Genomic DNA, 21490 nt, shown 5'->3' on the forward strand with positions numbered 1-21490 from the left:
AACCTAACCTGAGTGCTGTGTATTCACTGAACCTAACCTGAGTGCTGTGTATTCACTGAACCTAACCTGAGTGCTGTGTATTCACTGAACCTAACCTGAGTGCTGTGTATTCACTGAACCTAACCTGAGTGCTGTGTATTCACTGAACCTAGCCTGAGTGCTGTGTATCCACTGAACCTATCCTGAGTGCTGTGTATTCACTGAACCTAACCTGAGTGCTGTGTATTCACTGAACCTAACCTGAGTGCTGTGTATTCACTGAGCCTAACCTGAGTGCTGTGTATTCACTGAACCTAACCTGAGTGCTGTGTATTCACTGAACCTATCCTGAGTGCTGTGTATTCACTGAACCTAACCTGAGTGCTGTGTATTCACTGAACCTAACCTGAGTGCTGTGTATTCACTGAGCCTAACCTGAGTGCTGTGTATTCACTGAACCTAACCTGAGTGCTGTGTATTCACTGAACCTAACCTGAGTGCTGTGTATTCACTGTTTCTAACCTGAGTGCTGTGTATCCACTGAATTACATTTACGTTTACATTTAAGTCATTTAGCAGACGCTCTTATCCAGAGCGACTTACAAATTGGTGCATTCACCTTATGATATCCAGTGGAACAGCCAATTTACAATAGTGCATCTAAATCTTTTAAGGGGGGGGGGGGGGGTTAGAAGGATTACTTTATCCTATCCTAGGTATTCCTTAAAGAGGTGGGGTTTCAGGTGCCTGTTCGCTGCTCTGGGTGCCAGAGCAGCGAACAGTTTTGACTGGGCTGAGCGGGAACTGTACTTCCTCAGAGGTAGGGAGGCGAGCAGGCCAGAGGTGGATGAACGCAGTGCCCTTGTTTGGGTGTAGGGCCTGATCAGAGCCTGAAGGTACGGAGGTGCCGTTCCCCTCACAGCTCCGTAGGCAAGCACCATGGTCTTGTAGCGGATGCGAGCTTCAATTGGAAGCCAGTGGAGAGAGCGGAGGAGCGGGGTGACGTGAGAGAACTTGGGAAGGTTGAACACCAGACGGGCTGCGGCGTTCTGGATGAGTTGTAGGGGTTTAATGGCACAGGCAGGGAGCCCAGCCAACAGCGAGTTGCAGTAATCCAGACGGGAGATGACTAACCTGAGTGCTGTGTATTCACTGAACCTAACCTGAGTGCTGTGTTATACCTATTTTACTTTGTGTATCTGACTTCCTTTTTATTGAAACTGTAATAACCGTGTAATAACCGTGTAATAGCCGTGTAATGAACTACATATTTCGTAATTGTGTGATTCCATGGCCTCGTGCCCAGTTCAAGTCTACATTGGCTCTGCCGTATCCTTGCAACCTGTGGGCATTACGTGTGTAAGCATGAGTTAGGCAGAGAGTCTCATCCCTGCCATCTTAACCAAACATGAAGGGTAGTGACCCCAGAGAGCGCTTTCTAATGAAGTCTTCCTCAGCTGACTAGCATTTAGCCCGAGCCCCAGACAGTTCAGAGAAGAGACAAGCCACCCACAGCAATGCATTCCAGAAACGTACTGCCTTCCGTCTGACGACAACGAAGATGCCAACTGCTAGGAGAATTTGCTTAATTCTGTGAGGCATCAATCGGAAATAAAGCTACTGAACAATCCGAGGTTCATTTCGGAGAAAGAAATATCTCGAGGATATTGTTTGTCATATGGTCTGTCAGCTTTAATGAGGTTGTAAGTCCAATGCATGTTAACTAGCCATATCTTTGGTCATAATGTAAAAACCCTGGTGGGAAAGGTAAACAGGAGTATGTGACGTTATGTGAAACAGAAAAATAGAAAAAAAATAGGCCAGGGTACTCAAATACTATTTGTTAGTTTCTTTTTTTATTGAACCTTTATTTAACTAGGCAAGTCTATTTGAGAAGGTCCGGTCACACCCAATGTCCTAGGAGGCAAAGGTCTGGATGGATAATGTCATTTATCGGCGTAGTAACAAACCCCCACCTCGCAACTCATGCAACACCAAACTGTTCACACCACTCTTGTTGGCCGAGAGAGAACAAAAATTCCACAAATGCCATGGAGCAAAGGGAAAAGATTGCCGTTTTTAAAGCTCATTTCCTGCTATTCTACACATTTTCCATGTCTTACGTGTGTGCATATGATCGTAGGAGCCGAATCCCGACCGAGCGCCATGCTTGCCATGCTCTACCAACTGAGCCACACAGAACCACATCCCAGAATCTCATCCCGTTATTTCCTTTTATTGATCCCTTTGACATGACATCAGCATCCTTCCTGTAATTAACCGAAACAGGTCACATAACTGGCCAGTGGAAAGAAAAATACATGACCCCTTCTTTTCACTGAAGAAAATAAATACATGAAATGAGAACGAAACTTGCACTTAACTTGAAATGTGTAAAGTACGCCTTCCATTGGCTAGCAGTGACAGAGTGGGCATACTGTATGACCGTGACAACAAATAGTTTCACAGACTTGGGTAAAAGATCTCTGAAAAATACAAAGCAATGTTTACACCGCCCTGGAAGATTGCTAGTGCAGAGCCAAACGCTGTTCAGTTTGACCAGTTTATTTATGGGGTATTTGTGTATAAAATACTGTACATATTGCTGCTGGCTCCCTGGCAACCGTTGTGTGATTGAACACTGCTTTGACAAAACCAGCGTTCTGTATATTTAAGAGAAGCTAACGTGAGGGACAACAGTTGTATGGTAATTTTGGGTTTACTTTACAGCTAGCTTTCCATTGGTCCCTCCCTCTTTCCAAACATAAGAACAACCATTTTGAACATAACATAAACCGGACAGCTTAAAAGGAAATTAATCGCTTTGAAGTGACTGACCACCTGGGGCCAAAAACTGTCCCGAATACTGTACAGTAGTACTCACTCAACACAGTGTAGCACGAGGGGAGACAGTCAAGGCTTCCCCTTTCACAGCAAACTAACAAGCCTGCTGGCGTTCCTGTCGAAAGAAATGCGTCTCTCCGTCTCTGTCTGAAGGCAATGCACGTGTGTCTGTCTGTGCTTCACTGGATGAGGACACACGGAGAGACTAGCGGCTTTGTTGCCGTCTTCGGGCCAGTGTCAGACTCGTCGTGTGTGTGTGTGTGTGTGTGTGTGTGTGTGTGTGTGTGTGTGTGTGTGTGTGTGTGTGTGTGTGTGTGTGTGTGTGTGTGTGTGTGTGTGTGTGTGTGTGTGTGTGTGTGTGTGTGTGTGTGTGTATATCTTTGGGCTCAGCAAATGATTCTGGAACAGTGCAGAAAATATTGTCTCCTCTCCTTATAAAATGAAATACAGATAGAAAATAGAAAACAAAATACCCTTATTCGGCATGCGAGGCCCGTCACCGTCTGGTTGCAACAACCAATGAGTTGTGAATGAATTGAACTCAGGCTGAACTAGAAAAGAGTTGAACTAGTAGAAAAGAAGGGATTTGAAACAAAGCAGGGTGGAGGAGAATCAATACAGAGGAAAAAGAAGAGTCCTATCCTGAGTTGTTCCTGTCCTTTTGACCTTCTGTGAGTGACAGAGGGGGAGGAGAGGATAGAGGGATGGACTGATGTGGGGATGACGGTATGAGGGTGGGGTCGCTTTGTTTCATAGACGATGTTATAGTTCATCCAAATTACAAAACGGCACATTGCTGTCCTTACCCTGTAAACAGTCTATGGACAAGGTATGACAGCAATCCATGCTTTTGTTAAATTCCAATGGCACTGTTTCTAAAGGCTAATGTTTTAGCATTTGTAGCACAAATCCTAATATCGGTACCATGACTTGAATGGGATTTGTGCTACAAATGCTAAATTATTAGCATTTAGAAACAGTGCCAGTGAAACTAAACCAAAGCATGGATTGCTGTCATACCTTGTCCATAGACTGTTTACAGGGTAAGGACAGCAATGTGTCATTTTGTAATTTGGTTGAACTATCCCTTTAAGAGGGAGGTTGAGGGGCGTTGGTTGGTGTTGTGTGGGCGAGTGTGCTGTGTGCATACAGTATGTGAGTGTGTCAAAATGACACAGTTCTGTTTCAAGGTGTTGGTAAGTAGCTGTTTCCCTCGAGGTGGTTGTTCCCCATGAGAGTGTTGGGGGGCGTCAGGGTCATGTTTCAGGTCAAAGGTCGTAGGTCAGTTCTGCTCCAGGTCATCTGCCGTGGGTGTGTTGTAGCTCTGAAAGAGGGGCTGCATGAACAGCCCCAACGTCCCGGTGATGCACACAAACACAAATATCCACAGGAACAGCCGGTCAATCACCATGGCAACGTACTTCCAGTCCTCGATGACCTGTGGCAGGAAACAAAAAGAGCAGTACACGATTTCAGATTTGGAAGACAACAGAAGCACAACAATATTGGGTCAAAACTATTGAAAGGGTTCCGAGTGAATAGACATACAAACTGTCAGAAATACAACGTGATGTACTATATCCGCTGTAAATGTCACCTCAGCTCATATCATCTCAAGGCTATTGCTCCTCACACACACACACACTCACCCCCTCATCGTTATCCTCGATCTTCATCTTCTCGGCGACGTAGCGCACCCCGTCCACTGCCTCCTCCACATCTGCGTGACACTTCACCGTCATCCTCTTCCTGAACTCTGTATTCTCTGACAGGTCGCTGATCTTCCAGCCGTACCGCTTGGCCGACTCCTCGTTCACATAGAAGGAGTCAGCTCCGCCCATCCCAGACCCCCCTGCCACCCCCATCCCCCCCGCGGCCACCCCCATCCCCCCCGCGGCCACCGCCACCGCCCCGTCTCTCAGCTTCAGGTCAGAGTAGGAGCGCCGCTGGTGCTTCTGGCGGAACCTCTCCCGGATGTTGGAGCTGCCCGGCCGACGCATGAACAGGAAGGAGGGGAGGCGGTGCAGGAAGAGGCGTTTAACCCAGCGGGGCATGGTGTGTGTGGAGGGCGTGCGGTGGTGCACATTGAGCACACACACACTGGTGACGATGGAGAAGGTGACCAGCACCATGGCAAACATCAGATACTTCCCTATGAGAGGGACAGCTAGAGACGTAGGCGGGACGATCTTGGAGATCAGCAGCAGGAACACAGTGAGGGCCAGGAGGACTGAGATACACAGAGTCATCTTCTCTCCACAGTCAGACGGCAGGTAGAACACTAAGATGGCCAGAGAGGTGATCAGCACACAGGGGATGATGAGGTTGATGGTGTAGAACAGTGGCTTGCGCTTGATGATGAAGTCATAGGTGATGTCCAGGTAGGTGATGTCAGAGGGGTCTTCGTTCTTGCGTCCCGGCAGAGACACGATGTCCCACTCGCCGCTGGGCTTGAAGTCGTCGCGGCTGGCAAAGTCGCTGAGCAGGATCAGGTCGATCTCCGTGTGGTCGTAGGTCCAGGACCGGAATTTGAGCGTGCAGTTCTGTTGGTCGAAGGGGAAGTCGCGGACCTCGATCTTGCAGGCCGACTTGTAGATGGCGGGGGGCAGCCAGTACACCTCTCCATTGTTGGAGACCAACGCATTGGAGTAGAATGACACCTCGTAGTTCCCATCCGCACTGAGGTGAAGAGAAGACAGAAAGGAGTCAGAACCAGCACATGTACACAGACATATTACAAGGATACTTTTTATTTAATTTAAATACACTTAACTTGCACTTGACCCCCCTCCCCCCATCTCCCCTTCTAGCGCTAACTACTGACAGCTACGTTACTGAGGAAACGTGTACTTTCTATGCCTGGGATATGTGGTTGTCCCACCTAGCTGTCTGATGATGAACACACTAACCGTAAGTCGCTCTGGATACGAGTGTCTGCTAAATGACTAAAGTGTCAATGTAAAATGAGACCTGGTAGTTCCTATCAGCATTAAAAGACAGAAGAGCACGGGGAGAGAGAGAGGAGCGGGCTCAGAGATACCGCACAGATACATGCGTAGAAGTCGTCTGTTCAACACACACAATGAAACACACGTGAACAGTACCCAACTATAACGCAGACCACTCAAAAAGACAAAGGAAGACAAAGTTGAGAGACAATGGGTGGGAGGGTGGATACCAGCGTTAGATTAAGACACACACAGAAAGAGAGAGAGAGAGATGTTAAGTGGTGTTGTTGACTGGGAATATTAGGTTGTTGTGCTTGGGGACAAGGGACAGAGGCGGGGACAGGGGGGCCACTGCGTCAGACACACCCCCTGTCACAGGACAGGCCTGAATCTGCGAAGGTTTCGATTTTAGATTCTCACCAGGCTGCAGGTGTTGCATTATACATTAAAGTGTTGTCAATTATAGAGCAGGTCAGGAGGAATCCAGCCATCACACTGCTCTGCTCCTAACAACACACACACACACACACACACACACAAACCCCATGCTCTAAAGTCTCCTCGTGTTCTAAATATGCAGCTGGTTAAAACTCTCTATATAGCTCTATACACAAACAACTATAGCTCTGTCATGACGTTGCCTGCGTGGGTATAGCAAACCCCATCCCCCTCTCCCTGCCTCCCCCTTTCCTCCTTCAACCCATGCTGTGATCACAGAGAGACGTTGTAAATTTCTGAGAATCTCCTCATGGCTAAACAGTATTAAGAGAGAGGGTAAACTTTCAGGACAAAGGAATTCTCTTCAACCTCACAGAACTTGAGGTACGAACAGATTTCAGGTAAAAGGATTAAAGGTCGGAAGGGTGTCCAGCTATTAACATGTCCATTTGTCACCACGTGGGAAACTCATGTGAGACTGTGGGACCACATTACCATACCGCTGTTTATATAATAACCTCAGATATGAGGTTTACCTCTGTTTGTTGTATAAAATGAATGAGTGAGTATGATGCTGTTTGTATAATTGTGTAATATGATTTTGAACTGTTTAATGAAGGAAAATACAAATCCCTGTTGTATTTGAACTAAATCCAAGGACCGCCCTGAGCCAGTTGGGTCAGAGACCATGGAACCACCCCTCTCTGCTATCTGAATAAAAGCCAACTCTAAGAAATTACCATTTAGACCATGTTTATCCTCAATGGGGAGAACGAAGGTTAATGTAACATTGCTGAATCTTTAACCATACCACGTGGTTAAAACTCTTATACTAATAATAACACATTTTGATATTGACTACTAGTCTGCAGCTAGGAATTCGGTATCATTGAACGCGAAGAAAGACAACCGCTGAAACATCCATTTTATAACGAATGTCACTCTGAACTCTCCACAATAACTACGACAGAAGGAACTCCAACAGAAACGAACTTCTCTCCAACGATCAAGACAACACACCGAGCGTAAATATATATATATATTGATTGCATTTGTTCCCGAATGAGTGAGCGTTCATGTGTAAGGATTAGCATGTCAATTGTTATAATTATGGACTCTGTAGTGAATTCTTAGTCGAACGCCATTTTCCCTTTGTCTAACAGCCGCTATGCCGGTTCAGCCCACTAGGGCATATTGCTCCCATCATTTCATGTAACTATTTTAAGCTTGTTTGTTTGTTTGTTTATGCATTTCTGTGAATTAATTAGTTAGTAATAAATAAATGATATAAGACAATTGATGTATGGATGACTCATAGTGAAGACTGGGTTTGTGCAGATAATCAACAATTTACGACGTTTGGAATGAGACTAACGTGAGGTAGAGTAAATAAATCATTAATTAGAAGACTATTGATCAGATATAAAAATATCTGAAAGGTTATATTGGGAAATTATAACTTTGTAATCTAATAACTTTCCCTGGTGCCCTCGAATTCATAGTTAATTAGTTACGTCATTACTCAAGTGATAGCGTAATCCCTAATTACAGGAATCTTTTATAAAAACTATAAGTCTTCAATTTAATGATAGCAAAGACACAACAGCTCTATACCTGAACAACTATAGCTCTATACACAAACAACTATAGCTCTATACATAAACAACTATAGCTCAATACACAAACAACTATAGCTCTATACAAAAACAACTATAGCTCTATACCCGAACAACTATAGCTCTATACACAAACAACTAGAGCTCTATAACACAACAACTACAGCTCTCTACTCAAACAACTATAGCTCTATACCTGAACAACTATAGCTCTATACCCGAACAACTATAGCTCTATACCTAAACAACTATAGCTCTACACCCGAACAACTAGAGCTCTATACCTGAACAACTACAGCTCTATATCCAAACAACTACAGCTTTATACACACACAACTATAGCTCTATACCAAAACAACTACAGCCCTCTACTCAAACAACTATAGCTCTCTATCCAAACAACTACAGCTCTCTACTCAAATAACTATAGCTCTATACCAAAACAACTACAGCTCTCTACTCAAACAACTACAGCTCTATACCCAAACAACTATAGCTCTATACACAAACAACTATAGCTCTATACCCGAACAACTATAGCTCTATACCCAAACAACTATAGCTCTATACCCAAACAACTATAGCTCTATAACCAAACAACTATAGCTCTATACACAAACAACTATAGCTCTATACCCGAACAACTATAGCTCTATACCCAAACAACTATAGCTCTATACCCAAACAACTATAGCTCTATAACCAAACAACTACAGCTCTACACCCAAATAACTATACCTCTGTATGCAAACAACTAGCTCTATACCCAAACAACTAGCTCTATACCCAAACAACTATAGCTCTATACCCAAACAACTATAGCTCTATAACCAAACAACTATAGCTCTACACCCAAACAACTACAGCTCTACACCCAAATAACTATAGCTCTGTATGCAAACAACTAGCTCCATACCCAAACAACTAGCTCTATACACAAACAACTATAGCTCTATACACAAACAACTACAGCTCTCTACAAAAACAACTACAGCTCTATACCCAAACAACTATAGCTCTATACACAAACAACTATAGCTCTATACACAAACAACTACAGCTCTACACCCAAATAACTATAGCTCTATACCCAAACAACTATAGCTCTATGCCCAAACAACTAAAGCTCTATACACAAACAACTATAGCTCTATACACAAACAACTACAGCTCTACACCCAAATAACTATAGCTCTATACCAAAACAACTATAGCTCTATGCCCAAACAACTAAAGCTCTATACACAAACAACTATAGCTCTATACCCAAACAACTACAGCTCTATTCCTAAACAACTACAGCTCTATTCCTAAACAACTATACCTCTATACCCAAACAACTATAGCTCTATACCCAAACAACTATAGCTCTATACCCAAAACTATAGCTCTATACCCAAACAACTACCTTTATACCCAAACATCTATAGCTTTATACCCAAACAACTACAGCTCTATATCCAAACAACTCTATTTTTTTCACTTTGACAAGTCAAATGCAACATCAAATCCAACCCAATCTAATCAATAGAAATGCTATGTCACTTCCATTTTTCACATGATGCTTCACAACATTGAAAAAATGTGCATTATGTCCACTATAGAGTCTAAAGGCCAGACACACTACTTGAGGACAGAACTGCCATGACGGTGGTGTTGAGTATGCTGAGTGTGAAACAGGTGAGGCAATGACCCTTTCTGTCTCTGAATTAACATACACAGCCACCTGACCTGGCCCGTGTTCACACTCATCACACAGGCATTTCATAATCCAAATCTCCTCTCTACAGATTTGACATTGCACATCTGTCCCCTCTCTCTAAGCCCTCATATCTGTCTCCTGTTCCCGCCCTTCAAATTGTTATAGTAAGCACATCTGTACTTTAGCTGCTGCTATTACCACATACACCTTCTCATGATGGGATTGTAAGCCCACACTTCAATCAAGGTGTTACCAAGCTTTTCCTTTCACTCATTATCCTGATGGCAAGTGACAAGTAGGAGGAGAGTATTCAGGTGCGACATCACTTCAATGATTGCTAGATAGTTTGTGTCTATGTATTTATATGTAGGCTACGTGTGCCTTTTTAAAATGGATGTAGTTCTGTCCTTGTCTATTAACGTTCTGTAGTTGTCACACCCTGATCTGTTTCACCTGTCTTTGTGCTTGTCTCCACCCCCCTCCAGCTGTCGCCCATCTTCCCCATTATCCCCTGTGTATTTATACCTGTGTTCTCTGTTTGTCTGTTGCCAGTTCATGTTGTTTCGTGAAACCTACCAGCGTTTGTTCCCCTGCTCCTGTCTGTTCTTGCTCCTGTTTTCTAGTCCTTCCCGGCTTTGACCGTTCCGCCTGCCCTGAGCCTGCCTGCCGTTCTATACCTTGCCCCACCTCACTGGATTATTGACCCCTGCCTGCCCTGACCCTGAGACTGCATGCCGTTCTGGACTTTTTGCACCCTCTCTGGATTACTGACCTCTGCCTGCCTTTGACCTGTCTTTTGCCTCTCCCTGTACTTGAAAGAAATGTGTGTTTCTTCGACACTGTCTGCATCTGGGTCATACCTGAAACCTGATAGTACGAACTGGCCCTGACTGAACCAGCACACTCGGACCAGCTCCGCAACGCCGTCTCCTCCCAAGGAGCCACCATTGGAAGGCACAAGGAGTTGCTTCGTGGTCTCATGGAAGGGTTCCAGACCTTGGCCAAACGACATGACCGAGCGTTTAACACATTGCTGGAGCAATTCCGTGGGTTGTCTGTTAGGCAGGCTACCACAGTTGTGATCTCCCAGCCTACCCCAGTGTCCTGAGAACCCCGCTTACCTTCTCCGGTGCGCTACGCTGGAGATTCCGGAACCTGCTGTGATTTTCTCTCCCAGTGCTCCCTCATTTTTGAGCTGCAGCCTTCTTCGTTCCCCTCGGACCGCTCAAGGATAGCGTACATCATAACGCTGATGTCCGGGAGGGCACTCGCCTGGGCCACGGCAGTATGGGAGCAACAATCCGCCGTCTGCCTCAGTCTGGAGGAGTTTGTGGAGGAGGTTCGGAAGGTGTTTGATTTTCCATTGTCCGGGAGGGAGGCTGCTCTCAAGCTGCTCCAGCTACGTCAAGACTCCCGTAGTGTGGCAGACTACGCGGTGGATTTCCGCACGTTGGCAGCTGAGAGTGCTTGGAACACAGAAGCGTTGTTCGACATGTTCCTACTCAAAGTATCGGTGGAAGTAAAGGACGAGCTTGCAGCCAGCTTGCAGCCAGAAAAAATCCAACCAGGAAGTGGGAAATCTGAGGTTGGTCGATTTTCAACTCAGCTCCTATTGATGATACAGTGGGATATTGGAATGTTGCACTTCCTAAGGCTTCCACTAGATGTCAACAGTCTTTAGAACCTTGTCTGATGCTTCTACTGTGAAGTGGGGCCGAAGGAGAGGGGAATGAGTAAGGTCTATCATGACCTGAACATGCCCTGACCATGCGCGTTCACGTGAGAGCGAGCTCTGTTCCATCGCACTTCTGAAGACAAAGGAATACTTCGGTTGGAACATTATTAATGAATTTTGTTAAAAACATCCTAAAGATTGATTCAATACCTCGTTTGTCATGTTTTTACGGACTGTAATATAACTTTCTTAACTTTTCGTCCGTACTTTCCGCTGGACTTGCCCGCGCGTCGTGAGTTTGGAATGTGTACTGAACGCTAGAACAACAAGGAGGAATTTGGTCATAAATTATGGACATTATCGATCAAAACAAACATTTATTGTGGAACTGGGATTCCTGGGAGTGCATTCTGATGAAGATCATCAAAGGTAAGTGAATGTTTATAATGTTATTTCTGACTTCTGTTGACTGCATAATATGGCGGATATATTTGTGTCTTGATTGGGCTCTGAGCACCGACTCAGATTATTGCATGGTTTGCTTTTTCCGTAAAGCTTTTTTGAAATCTGACACAGCGGTTGCATTAAGGAGAACTGCATCTAAAATTCCATGCCTTAAAGTTGTATCTTTTAGCAATGTTTATTATGAGTATTCCTGTCATTGATGTGGCTCTCTGCAAAATCAAAGGATGTTTTGGAACTTCTGAACGTAAGGCGCCAATGTAAACTCACATTTTTGGATATAAATATGAACTTTACCGAACAAAACATAAATGTATTGTGTAACATGAAGTCCTATGAGTGTCATCTGATGAAGATCATCAAAGGTTAGTGATTCATTTGATCTATATTTCTGCTTTTTGTGAATCCTCTCTTTGGCTGGAAAAATGGCTGTGTTATTCTGTGAATAGGCACTCACCTAACATAATCGTTTGGTTTGCTTTCGTCATAAGGCCTTTTTGAAATCGGACACTATGGCTGGATTTACATAAAGTGTATTTTTAAAATGGTGTAAAATACATGTATGTTTGAGGAATTTTAATTATGGGATTTCTGTTGTTTTTAATTTAGCGCCCTGCAGTTTTACTGCCTGTTGAAGAGGTGGGACGCTACCGTCTCACGTACCCTAGAGAGGTTAAGTCTCCTCAGGTTCCCGTGGAATTGGGATTCTCCTGGCTCTAGCGATACAATCCCCTCATTGACTGGTCTGCCAGTGCCATCATGGGCTGGAGCCCGTTCTGCCACGCACATTGCCTGAAGTCAGCACAGCCTGCCACGGGACTTCTTCCTGGGGGCTCGGAAGTTTCCCCGGAACTCTCTGCCATTCCTGCGGAGTACCAGGACCTCCAGGAGATGTTCAGTAAGGCCCGGGTCACCGCTGCACCGACCATATGACTGTGGAATTGACCTTCTCCCAGGCACCACTCCGCCCTGGCGACGACTGTACTCTCTGTCGGGTCCAGAGACCAAGGCTATGGAGACCTACATTGAGGACTCCCAAGTTGCTGGGTTCATCCGTCCTTCTGCCTCCCCCGCTGGCGAAGGGTTCTTCTTTGTGGAGAAGAATGACAAAACCCTGCACCCGTGCATCAACTACCGAGGTCTCAACGACATCACAGTGAAGAACCATTACCTGCTACCTCTCATCTCCTCGCCCTCGAGTCACTCCAGGGGGCCAAGCTGGCTCTACGGAACGCCTACCACCTGGTGCGGATACGGGAAGGGGACGAGTGGAAGACTGCCTTCAACACGGCCAGCGATCACTACGAGTATCTGGTCATGACATTTGGCCTTATCAACGCCCCTGCTGTGTTCCAGGCTCGCGATAATGATGTTCCTGTGACATGTGTAGGAGTTATTGTTACATATGGAGGCAGATATCACACTATTAAACAATAGACAGGTGTACATTAGAAAATAGTAGAAAAAGGCAGACATGAGTGCATTTGCCATTCTGGTAAATACAGGAAACCAAAGATTAGCAGATGGCCAAAGCCATACATGCCTTAAAGTGCATTTATGGAAAGAGCAGGACACCATTATGAAGATAAAATAGAGAGGAAAGGCCATAAGTGCTTAGGGTAAAGGCCATAAGTGCTTAGGGTAAAGGCCATAAGTGCTTAGGGTAAGATAGACATATATTAATTTTAGGAGACAGGAGGGTCCTGCCCCCATTATAATCCAATCAAGAGCGGATACAGGCGTTATTGGGCGTAAACAAGCAGGAAGCCTGAAATTAAGGATAATGGTGGCAGATGACCTAGGAGAAGTAATTTAATTAATGTATGTCATGATCTCATGTGTGTGTGTGTGTATAAGACAGAGCCAGTGCTCTGGAAAGGTGTGTGATCCGCGGATCACCCCGGCTTGTGATGCATTGTATTAAAAGTCTTTATTGATTTTACAAGTTCTTATACGAGTGTTATATTTCTGAGACGATTATCCACGACACATGTTGAACTGGTTTGTCTTCATCTACCTCGATGACATCCTCATCTTCTCCCGCTCCACCCAATAACACTTGCTCCATGTCCGACAGGTTCTCCAATGCCTCCTGGAGAACCAGCTTTTTGTAAAAGCAGAGAAGTGCAAATTCCATCACTCCACCATCCCCTTTCTGGGTCACATCATCGCTGCAGGGACTGTACAGACGGACCCCGGGAAGATGAGAGCGGTGGGGGATTGGCCCCAGCCTACGTCCAGAGTACAGCTGCAATGTTTCCAGGGCTTCTCCAACATTTATCGCCGCCTTATCCGGGGCTACAGCACCCTGGCTTCCCCCCTGTCTGCACTCACCTCTCCCAAGGTTCCGTTCACGTGGTCCCCAGCTGCTGACCGGGCGTTTCGTGATCTCAAACACCGTTTCACCACAGCTCCCATCTTGGTTCATCCTGACCCGTCCCGCCAGTTCGTGGTGGAGGCCGATACTTCGGATGTCGGAGTGGGGGCCGTCCTGTCCCAGCGGTCTGCCCTGGACCTCAAGTTACATCCCTGCGCCTTCTTCTCCCACCGCCTCAATGCCACAGAGAGGAACTACGATGTGGGGAATCGTGAGCTTCTCGCGGTGAAGATGGCGTTGGAGGAGTGGAGGCACTGGCTGGAGGGGGCGGAACATCCTTTAATTGTGTGGACCGACCACAAGAACCTGGAATATCGCACCGCCATGCACCTCAATTCCAGGCAAGCTAGGTGGGCCCTACTGTTCACCCGGTTCATCTTCTCCCTCTCATAATGGCTGGGATCCAAGCATGTCAAGCCGGATGTGCCGTCACGCCGCTATAGCCCCACGGCTACTACCATGGAACCTGAGACCATCCTTCCCACCTTGTGCCTGGCGACAGCACTCAGCTGGGGAATAGGGAAGCATGTTCGTGAGGCACAGCATTCCCAGACAAACCGCGAGGAGGGCCCAGATAACCGGATGTTTGTTCCTGACACGGTCCGCTCCTCAGTCCTGGAGTAGGCTCACTCCTCCAGGCTTGCCTGCCACCAATGCTCCCATCGGACCCTGGTTTTTGTGCGACAACGCTTTTGGTGCCCCACCATGGTTCCTGATGTCTCCGCATTCATTGCCGCTTGGTCTGTGCATAGAACAAGACTCCTCTGCAAGCTCCAGCTGGTCTCCTCCAACATCTGCCTGTCCCTCACCGTCCCTGGTCTCACATCTCCCTGGACTTTGTCACGGGTCTCCCCCCCCCCCCCCCGTCAGATGGCAACACCGCCATCCTGACCGTGGTGGACCGGAATTCCAAAGCCGCCCACTTCATTCCTCTCCCCAAGCTACCCTCTGTCAAAGAGATGGCCCAACTCATGGTGCTGTATGTCTTCCGGATCCATGGACTGCCAGTAGACATGGTCTCTGACCAGGGTCCTCAGTTCTCGTCCGGTTATGGAAAGCATTCTGCACCCTCATTGCACCCTCCGGGTTCCACCCCCAGTCCAACAACCAGTCAGAGTGAGCCAACCAGGACCTAGAAACTACTGTCGTAGCTGAATCAGAATTAGTTAGGTAACATAGATAAATATACTGTCGGCAGTTGCATTTTCCTTTCTTCTCTAGAGAAAAGTCACTTGGGGCCCAGAGAGGGGAGAGGTCAGGCTTGTCTTTTACATGTCTGGTAATATGCAGAATATCAGAAAGGGAGAAGTCAGGTTTGAACATTGTCTTCATATTTGAAAATGTCTGTAACTATTCCTAAACCATGTGAAGGGCTCCACCATGTCTGTACTCTAGTCATTCCCTCCTTTTCCCATTGGGGGGAGGAGTATGGCAGTGTCTGGAACCATTCTATTACCCCTCTGATGTTGAACTTATCTTTCATAGTATATGACCTAGAGGCTCACTCCCCTCCGTGAGCTTGTCCAGGGGGGGGTGTATTTGAGATGGGAGTATCTAGAATTGACAATTGATGTATGCCATTGGATGAGGTAATGTTTTGGTACTAGGAAGTACCAAGAACGAGAAGTAGAACCTCGTCTAAGAGACCAAACTGAACGATAATGTATAGCTAATGCTATCTGGCTATGGGATACTCCTGTTTCAAGTAAAAGGCCCTTTGTGAAGTTCCTAAGATCTGTGGTTCGTCATGTAAGTTGAGAGGGGTGTATCTTGGCTATAAAATATACTAAGAATTTCTTTGTAAGCACTCTCAGAGAATTCATTTATAGACACTGAATTGATCTGAGAGTCAAAGGGCTATGGTGAAGCTCATATAATTAAAGATGGAGTTTAAAATATAACTCTGACTTGTGTGTGGTTTGTAAACTCTCCTCATTTAGTAATACAGGAAAATACCACAACACTACTCTGCGCTGCCTAGTCTCCGTCAACCCCACCACCTGGAGCCAGCAGCTTGTGTGGGTCGAATACACCTGCAACACCTTTCCCTGCTCTGTCACGGGCCTATCACCCTTTGAGTGTTCCCTGGGGTATCAGCCCTCGCTCTTCCCTGAGCAAGAAGAAGAGGTTGGCATACCTTCAGCCCAGATGTTTGTCCGCCGCTGTCGTCGTACCTGGAGGAGAGCTCGGTCGACCCTCCTCAAGACCACCTCCAGGTATCGACGACAAGCAGACCACCATCCCACCTTCCATGTGTCCAGAGATAAACCCATGTCTCACAGCCCTTTGTCTCCTGTTTCTGGGTCATACCTGAAACCTGATAGTATTATGTCATGTTTCATGTTTTGTGTGGACCCCAGGAAGAGTAGCTCTTGCTTTCCCAACAGCTAATGAGGATCCTAATAAAATACTAAACAACAACACTTATATTGAGCGATTATATAGTTTGAGATGACTATAAACACACCCATAGTGTGAGCTATAGATATGGATCCTATTTACATAGCACACTCACTTGTTGTAGAGGACGATGTCAGGCAGCCAGATGTGCTGAGACGGGAGGCGGACCTTCTTTATGCCCTCATACTCTTCTGGGTCCCACACCAACCTGTAGTCATTCCATACCTGAGTCAGCCAGCAGTTGGTGGTCATGATCTGTTCTCTTTCATTCTGTAACAGACACACAGACAGGGAGAGAGAAGCATGAGAGAGGGTGTGTGTGTGTGTGTGTGTGTGTGTGTGTGTGTGTGTGTGTGTGTGTGTGTGTGTGTGTGTGTGTGTGTGTGTGTGTGTGTGTGTGTGTGCTCACCACATTAATGAGCTGGGCTAGGGACACCTGTATATGGATGGTGACCTGTTGGCTCTTGTTGACAGCAGGTCTGATCAGTTTGTTGTAGCGCTCTGGAGACAGCAGGTGGGTCACCAGTCGCTCCTCTATCTCCGCACCCAAGGCAGCTACACACACACACACACACACACACACACACACACATACACACACACACAGAGGGAGAGAGAGACAGAACGATGTAACAACTGGCAGATAAGGCGTGCAAAAATAAAAATAAACCTTTAAGACAACATGCCATGTTGTTGCCCCACACCCACATTTGATGCTCAGTGATTCAAATGTCCCAGTCTGTGTCTGCCGGGTGAACTTTCCAAGTGGACTCTAAGCCAAATACATAGAGAGCAGCACCCCAAAAACAACATTGACAGTACCTATTCATACTGGCCTAATGTCATCATCACTGGTTAGTGTACTACTCATCAGATCACCATTCTAGTCCATCATCATATTGAACTAATGACCTCTTTATAAAATCCTACTGAAGACTTATTACCGTTTCATTTTGCCCGATAAAATGAACACTGCTAGTTCATATTCATACTCATGGTACATATTTAAACTGAGTGGACAAAACACTAGGAACACCTGCTTTTTCTATGACATAGACTGACCAGGTAAATTACATAGACTGACCAGGTGAATCCAGGTAAAAGCTATGATCCCTTGTTGATGTCACCTGTTAAATCCACTTCAATCAGTGTAGATGGAGGGGAGAAGGATTTTTAAGCCTTGAGACAATTGAGACATGGACTGTGTATATTGAACTTTAAAAACTCTTATACAGTACACTCTACAACTACCCTTCTACTTGATATTTGTACTACACTGAACTAAAATATAAACGTAACATGTAAAGTTTTGGTCCCATGTTTCATGAGCTGAAATAAAAGATTCCAGAAATGTTCCATTCGCACAAAAAGCTTGTTTCTCTCAAATCTTGCCCACAAATTTGTTTGGTGCATCTTGTGCTGGGGACAATAAAAGGCCACTCTAAAATGTGCAGTTTTGTCACATAACACAATACCAAAGATGTCTCAAGTTTTGAAGGAGCATGCAATTAGCATGCTGACTGCAGGAATATCCTGCAGAGATGTTGCCAGAGAATTGAATGTTAGCTTCTCTACCAAGAGCCGCCTCCAACGTAATTTTTGAGAATATGGCAGTACGTCCAACCGACCTCAAAACCGCAGACCATGTGTAATCACGCCAGCACAAGACTTCCACATCCGGCTTCTTCACCTGCATGATCGTCTGAGACCAGCCAACAGGACAGCTTATGAAACTGAGTATTTCTGTCTGTAATAAAGCCCTTTTGTGAGGAAAAACTAATTCTGATTGGCAGGGCCTAGCTCCCCATGGCTGAACCCCTGCCCAGTCATGTGAAATCAATAGATTAGGGCCTAATGAATTTATTTCAATTACCTAATTTCCTTAAATGAACTGTAACTCAGTAAAATCATTGAAATTGTCACATGTTGCGTTTCTATTTTTGTTCATATCACCCAGTCCATATTCATAATGCCCTGGTATCATCCTCACTGTGTATATCTTTACATAACCCAGCCTAACAGAGTATGTATAAGCCTTCCACAGAGGACTGCCATTTAGCAGTGAGCCAGTGAGCCACAACATTAGACAATGCAGTCCACAGCTGACTCACAGGGTTTCATGGGCTTCTGAACTAACTGCCTCTTGATTAGCATAATTGGATGCTTGATTAGTGGACACACACACACGCACCCTCGTACACAAAAACACACACACACATCACACACGCACACATATACACACGCAGTGTTTAGTGAAGTGAGATTTCAATCTTGCGCAGAGCGAAGATCCTTCTAATTTGGACTGCAGGATCGTGGGATGTTCTCATCGCCTGTTGCCGCTGCAATGAGTACGCAGTATGCAACATCCCTCCAGAGATGTGTGTGTACATTATATAGTCTCTGATCTGACAAACAGTTGTGACGTGACTGTGTCTTAACTGACGGTCCGATACACCCACCTACACACACACACACACACCTACACACACACACACACCTACACACACACACCGTCTAAACCCCCACAGTCCAGTGGCTGCAGTATGATGGGGAGTTGAGGTGATGGTAGCCACATGGTTCACATCAGCTCATTGTGTTCCACTCACACGTTCCCCTCCATTAGGCCATTCTCACCCCTGTAATGCACTTCAAATGATGGCACCGTTGACATTTTTTGTGATTTACAGTAGCAGACGCTCTTATCCAGAGTAATTTACAGTTAGTGCATTCTTCTTAAGGTAGCTAGTTGAAACAATCACATGTCACAGCAATAGTGAGGTAAAAAAAAAGACAAGCGCGGAGCGGGGCAGAGGAGGCATCTGAGAGATGGTGACATGATGCTGATACACACAGGAAGTCAGTATCCTGAGAGAGGTGTGGTACTGTCGATGAACAGTCAGCCAGCATCAGAGAGAGAGAGAGAGAGAGAGAGAGAGAGAGAGAGAGAGAGAGAGAGAGAGAGAGAGAGAGAGAGAGAGAGAGAGAGAGGAGAGAGAGAGAGAGAGAGAGAGAGAGAGGAGAGAGAGAGAGAGAGAGAGAGAGAGAGAGAGAGAGAGAGAGAGAGAGAGAGAGAGAGAGAGAGAGAGAGAGAGAGAGAGAGAGGAGAGAGAGAGAGAAGAGAGAGAGAGAGAGAGACGAGAGAGAGAGAGAGAGAGAGAGAGAGAGAGAGAGAGTGAGAGAGAGAGAGAGAGAGAGAGAGAGAGAGAGAGAGAGAGGAGAGAGAGAGAGAGAGAGAGAGAGAGAGAGAGAGAGAGAGAGAGAGGAGAGAGAGAGAGAGAGAGAGAGAGAGAGAGAGAGAGAGAGAGAGAGAGAGAGAGAGAGAGAGAGAGCACAGTGAGCATTGAGGGGAATTTAGCTCAGTACAACATAGAGTTGAGATTTGGAGACACAGAGACATTGAAACAATGAGCAGATTAGGATAATCATTTGATTGGATTATGTTGCCTTTGTTTACAAAGTCTCTTTCCAGGAACATCATTTGATTCGTAAGATTCAGTGAATCGGGATAAAAACCTGTTAACCTTTTCTTCGTTCAGAGAAGTGAGTGGTGGGCAGTAACATCCATACTGTAGACCTCCAGGCAGTGAAGTAGGTTGTCTGGCTGGTTAGCTATTCTCAGGAAGAATGTCACCCGAAGGTCAGGGACCTCAGATGTCCTACTGATGAACACCCCCTCACTAAGACCAGCAAACTGGCCCCCTATTTCCTACACTCTTTTTGGCTGTCCCCATAGGAGAACCCTTTTTGGTTCCAGTTAAAACTCTTTTGGGTTCCATGTAGAACCCTCTGTGGGAAGGAAAACAAAAGGGTAATACCTGGAGACAAAAACGTCTCTTCAAAGGGTTCTCCTATGGGGACAGCCGAAGAACCCTTATTGGATAGTGTATATAGTGCACTACATTTGACCAGGGCCTTTAGGGCTCTATAGGTTTGAGATGCAGCCCACCTCTCATCCAGACCACACATCAAATACTTAAGACTCTTACACACACACAGGTCTTTACTTTAAAACTAAACAGGACACACAGCTCCTTACATCTAAACAGGACACACGGCTCTCTACATCTAAACAGGACACACAGCTCTCTATATCTTAACAGGACACACGGCTCTCTATATCTAAACAGGACACACGGCTCTCTACATCTAAACAGGACACACAGCTCTCTACATCTAAACAGGACACACAGCTCTCTACATCTAAACAGGACACACAGCTCTCTACATCTAAACAGGACACACAGCTCTCTACATCTAAACAGGACACACAGCTCTCTACATCTAAACAGGACACACAGCTCTCTACATCTAAACAGGACACACAGCTCTCTACATCTAAACAGGACACACAGCTCTCTACATCTAAACAGGACACACAGCTCTCTACATCTAAACAGGACACACGGCTCTCTACATCTAAACAGGACACACAGCTCTCTAACCCCAATGATTCTTATAATCCTGCTCCTCCTCCTCCTCCTCCTCCTCCTGCCCTTCCTCCTCCTGCTCCCTCTCATCCTCCCCTCCTCTTCTTCCTCCTCCTCCACCTTGCTGCACTCTAACTGCTTCAATAATTCATCTGTACTCAAATAAAAACAGCATCATCTCACATGCAGAAAGCCTGAAACTCAAATCTTTTACTATGACTCTTCTATTTCCTACTGGGCAAAACAACAACAGTCTCTTCCGCAACGCACAAACATACAAACACACCTTGGTTATACTTTAGACAAATGCTCAAAGTAACATATTTTGGTTTAATGTGGGAAAAGACACCATCTCCCGCATAATCTGTTTCTTCATGGGCAGAAGAAGTATCCAGTGTGTAAATTATTCAATGACCCATGGTGGTGATATTGCCTTGTCACGGTCAACCACTTCAGCCTTCCCTTCCGCTGTGTCTGCCTCTACCCTGCACCTATATCTAGCAGAGTTCAGCTAGATACAGTATATTCAGTATGGGACTCTGGTTGTGATGGATCAGATACTATATCTGTAGCTGCCTATGGTGGCCTGTTTCGGTTAACCTTGTGTTTTGGCTGCTCTGAC

At 45.7% G+C, this 21490-nt stretch overlaps 1 protein-coding gene across 1 annotated transcript in view; it reads right to left on the reverse strand.

Moving 5' to 3' along the window:
• Positions 1–1838: 1838 nt before the first annotated feature.
• Positions 1839–21490, reverse strand: part of LOC129827859 (neuronal acetylcholine receptor subunit beta-2-like) — a 24825-nt gene continuing 5173 nt past the window's right edge. Inside the window, exons 2-5 of the mRNA XM_055889097.1 lie at positions 16851–16996; positions 16557–16711; positions 4473–5502; positions 1839–4261 (exon numbers count right to left, since the gene is read on the reverse strand). Coding sequence (XP_055745072.1) covers positions 4106–4261; positions 4473–5502; positions 16557–16711; positions 16851–16996 — 1487 coding nt within the window. The 3' untranslated portion in view covers positions 1839–4105. The remainder of the gene's footprint in view (positions 4262–4472; positions 5503–16556; positions 16712–16850; positions 16997–21490) is intronic.

Source organism: Salvelinus fontinalis, chromosome 29, assembly GCF_029448725.1.
Source record: "Salvelinus fontinalis isolate EN_2023a chromosome 29, ASM2944872v1, whole genome shotgun sequence".
Taxonomy (NCBI): domain Eukaryota; kingdom Metazoa; phylum Chordata; class Actinopteri; order Salmoniformes; family Salmonidae; genus Salvelinus; species Salvelinus fontinalis.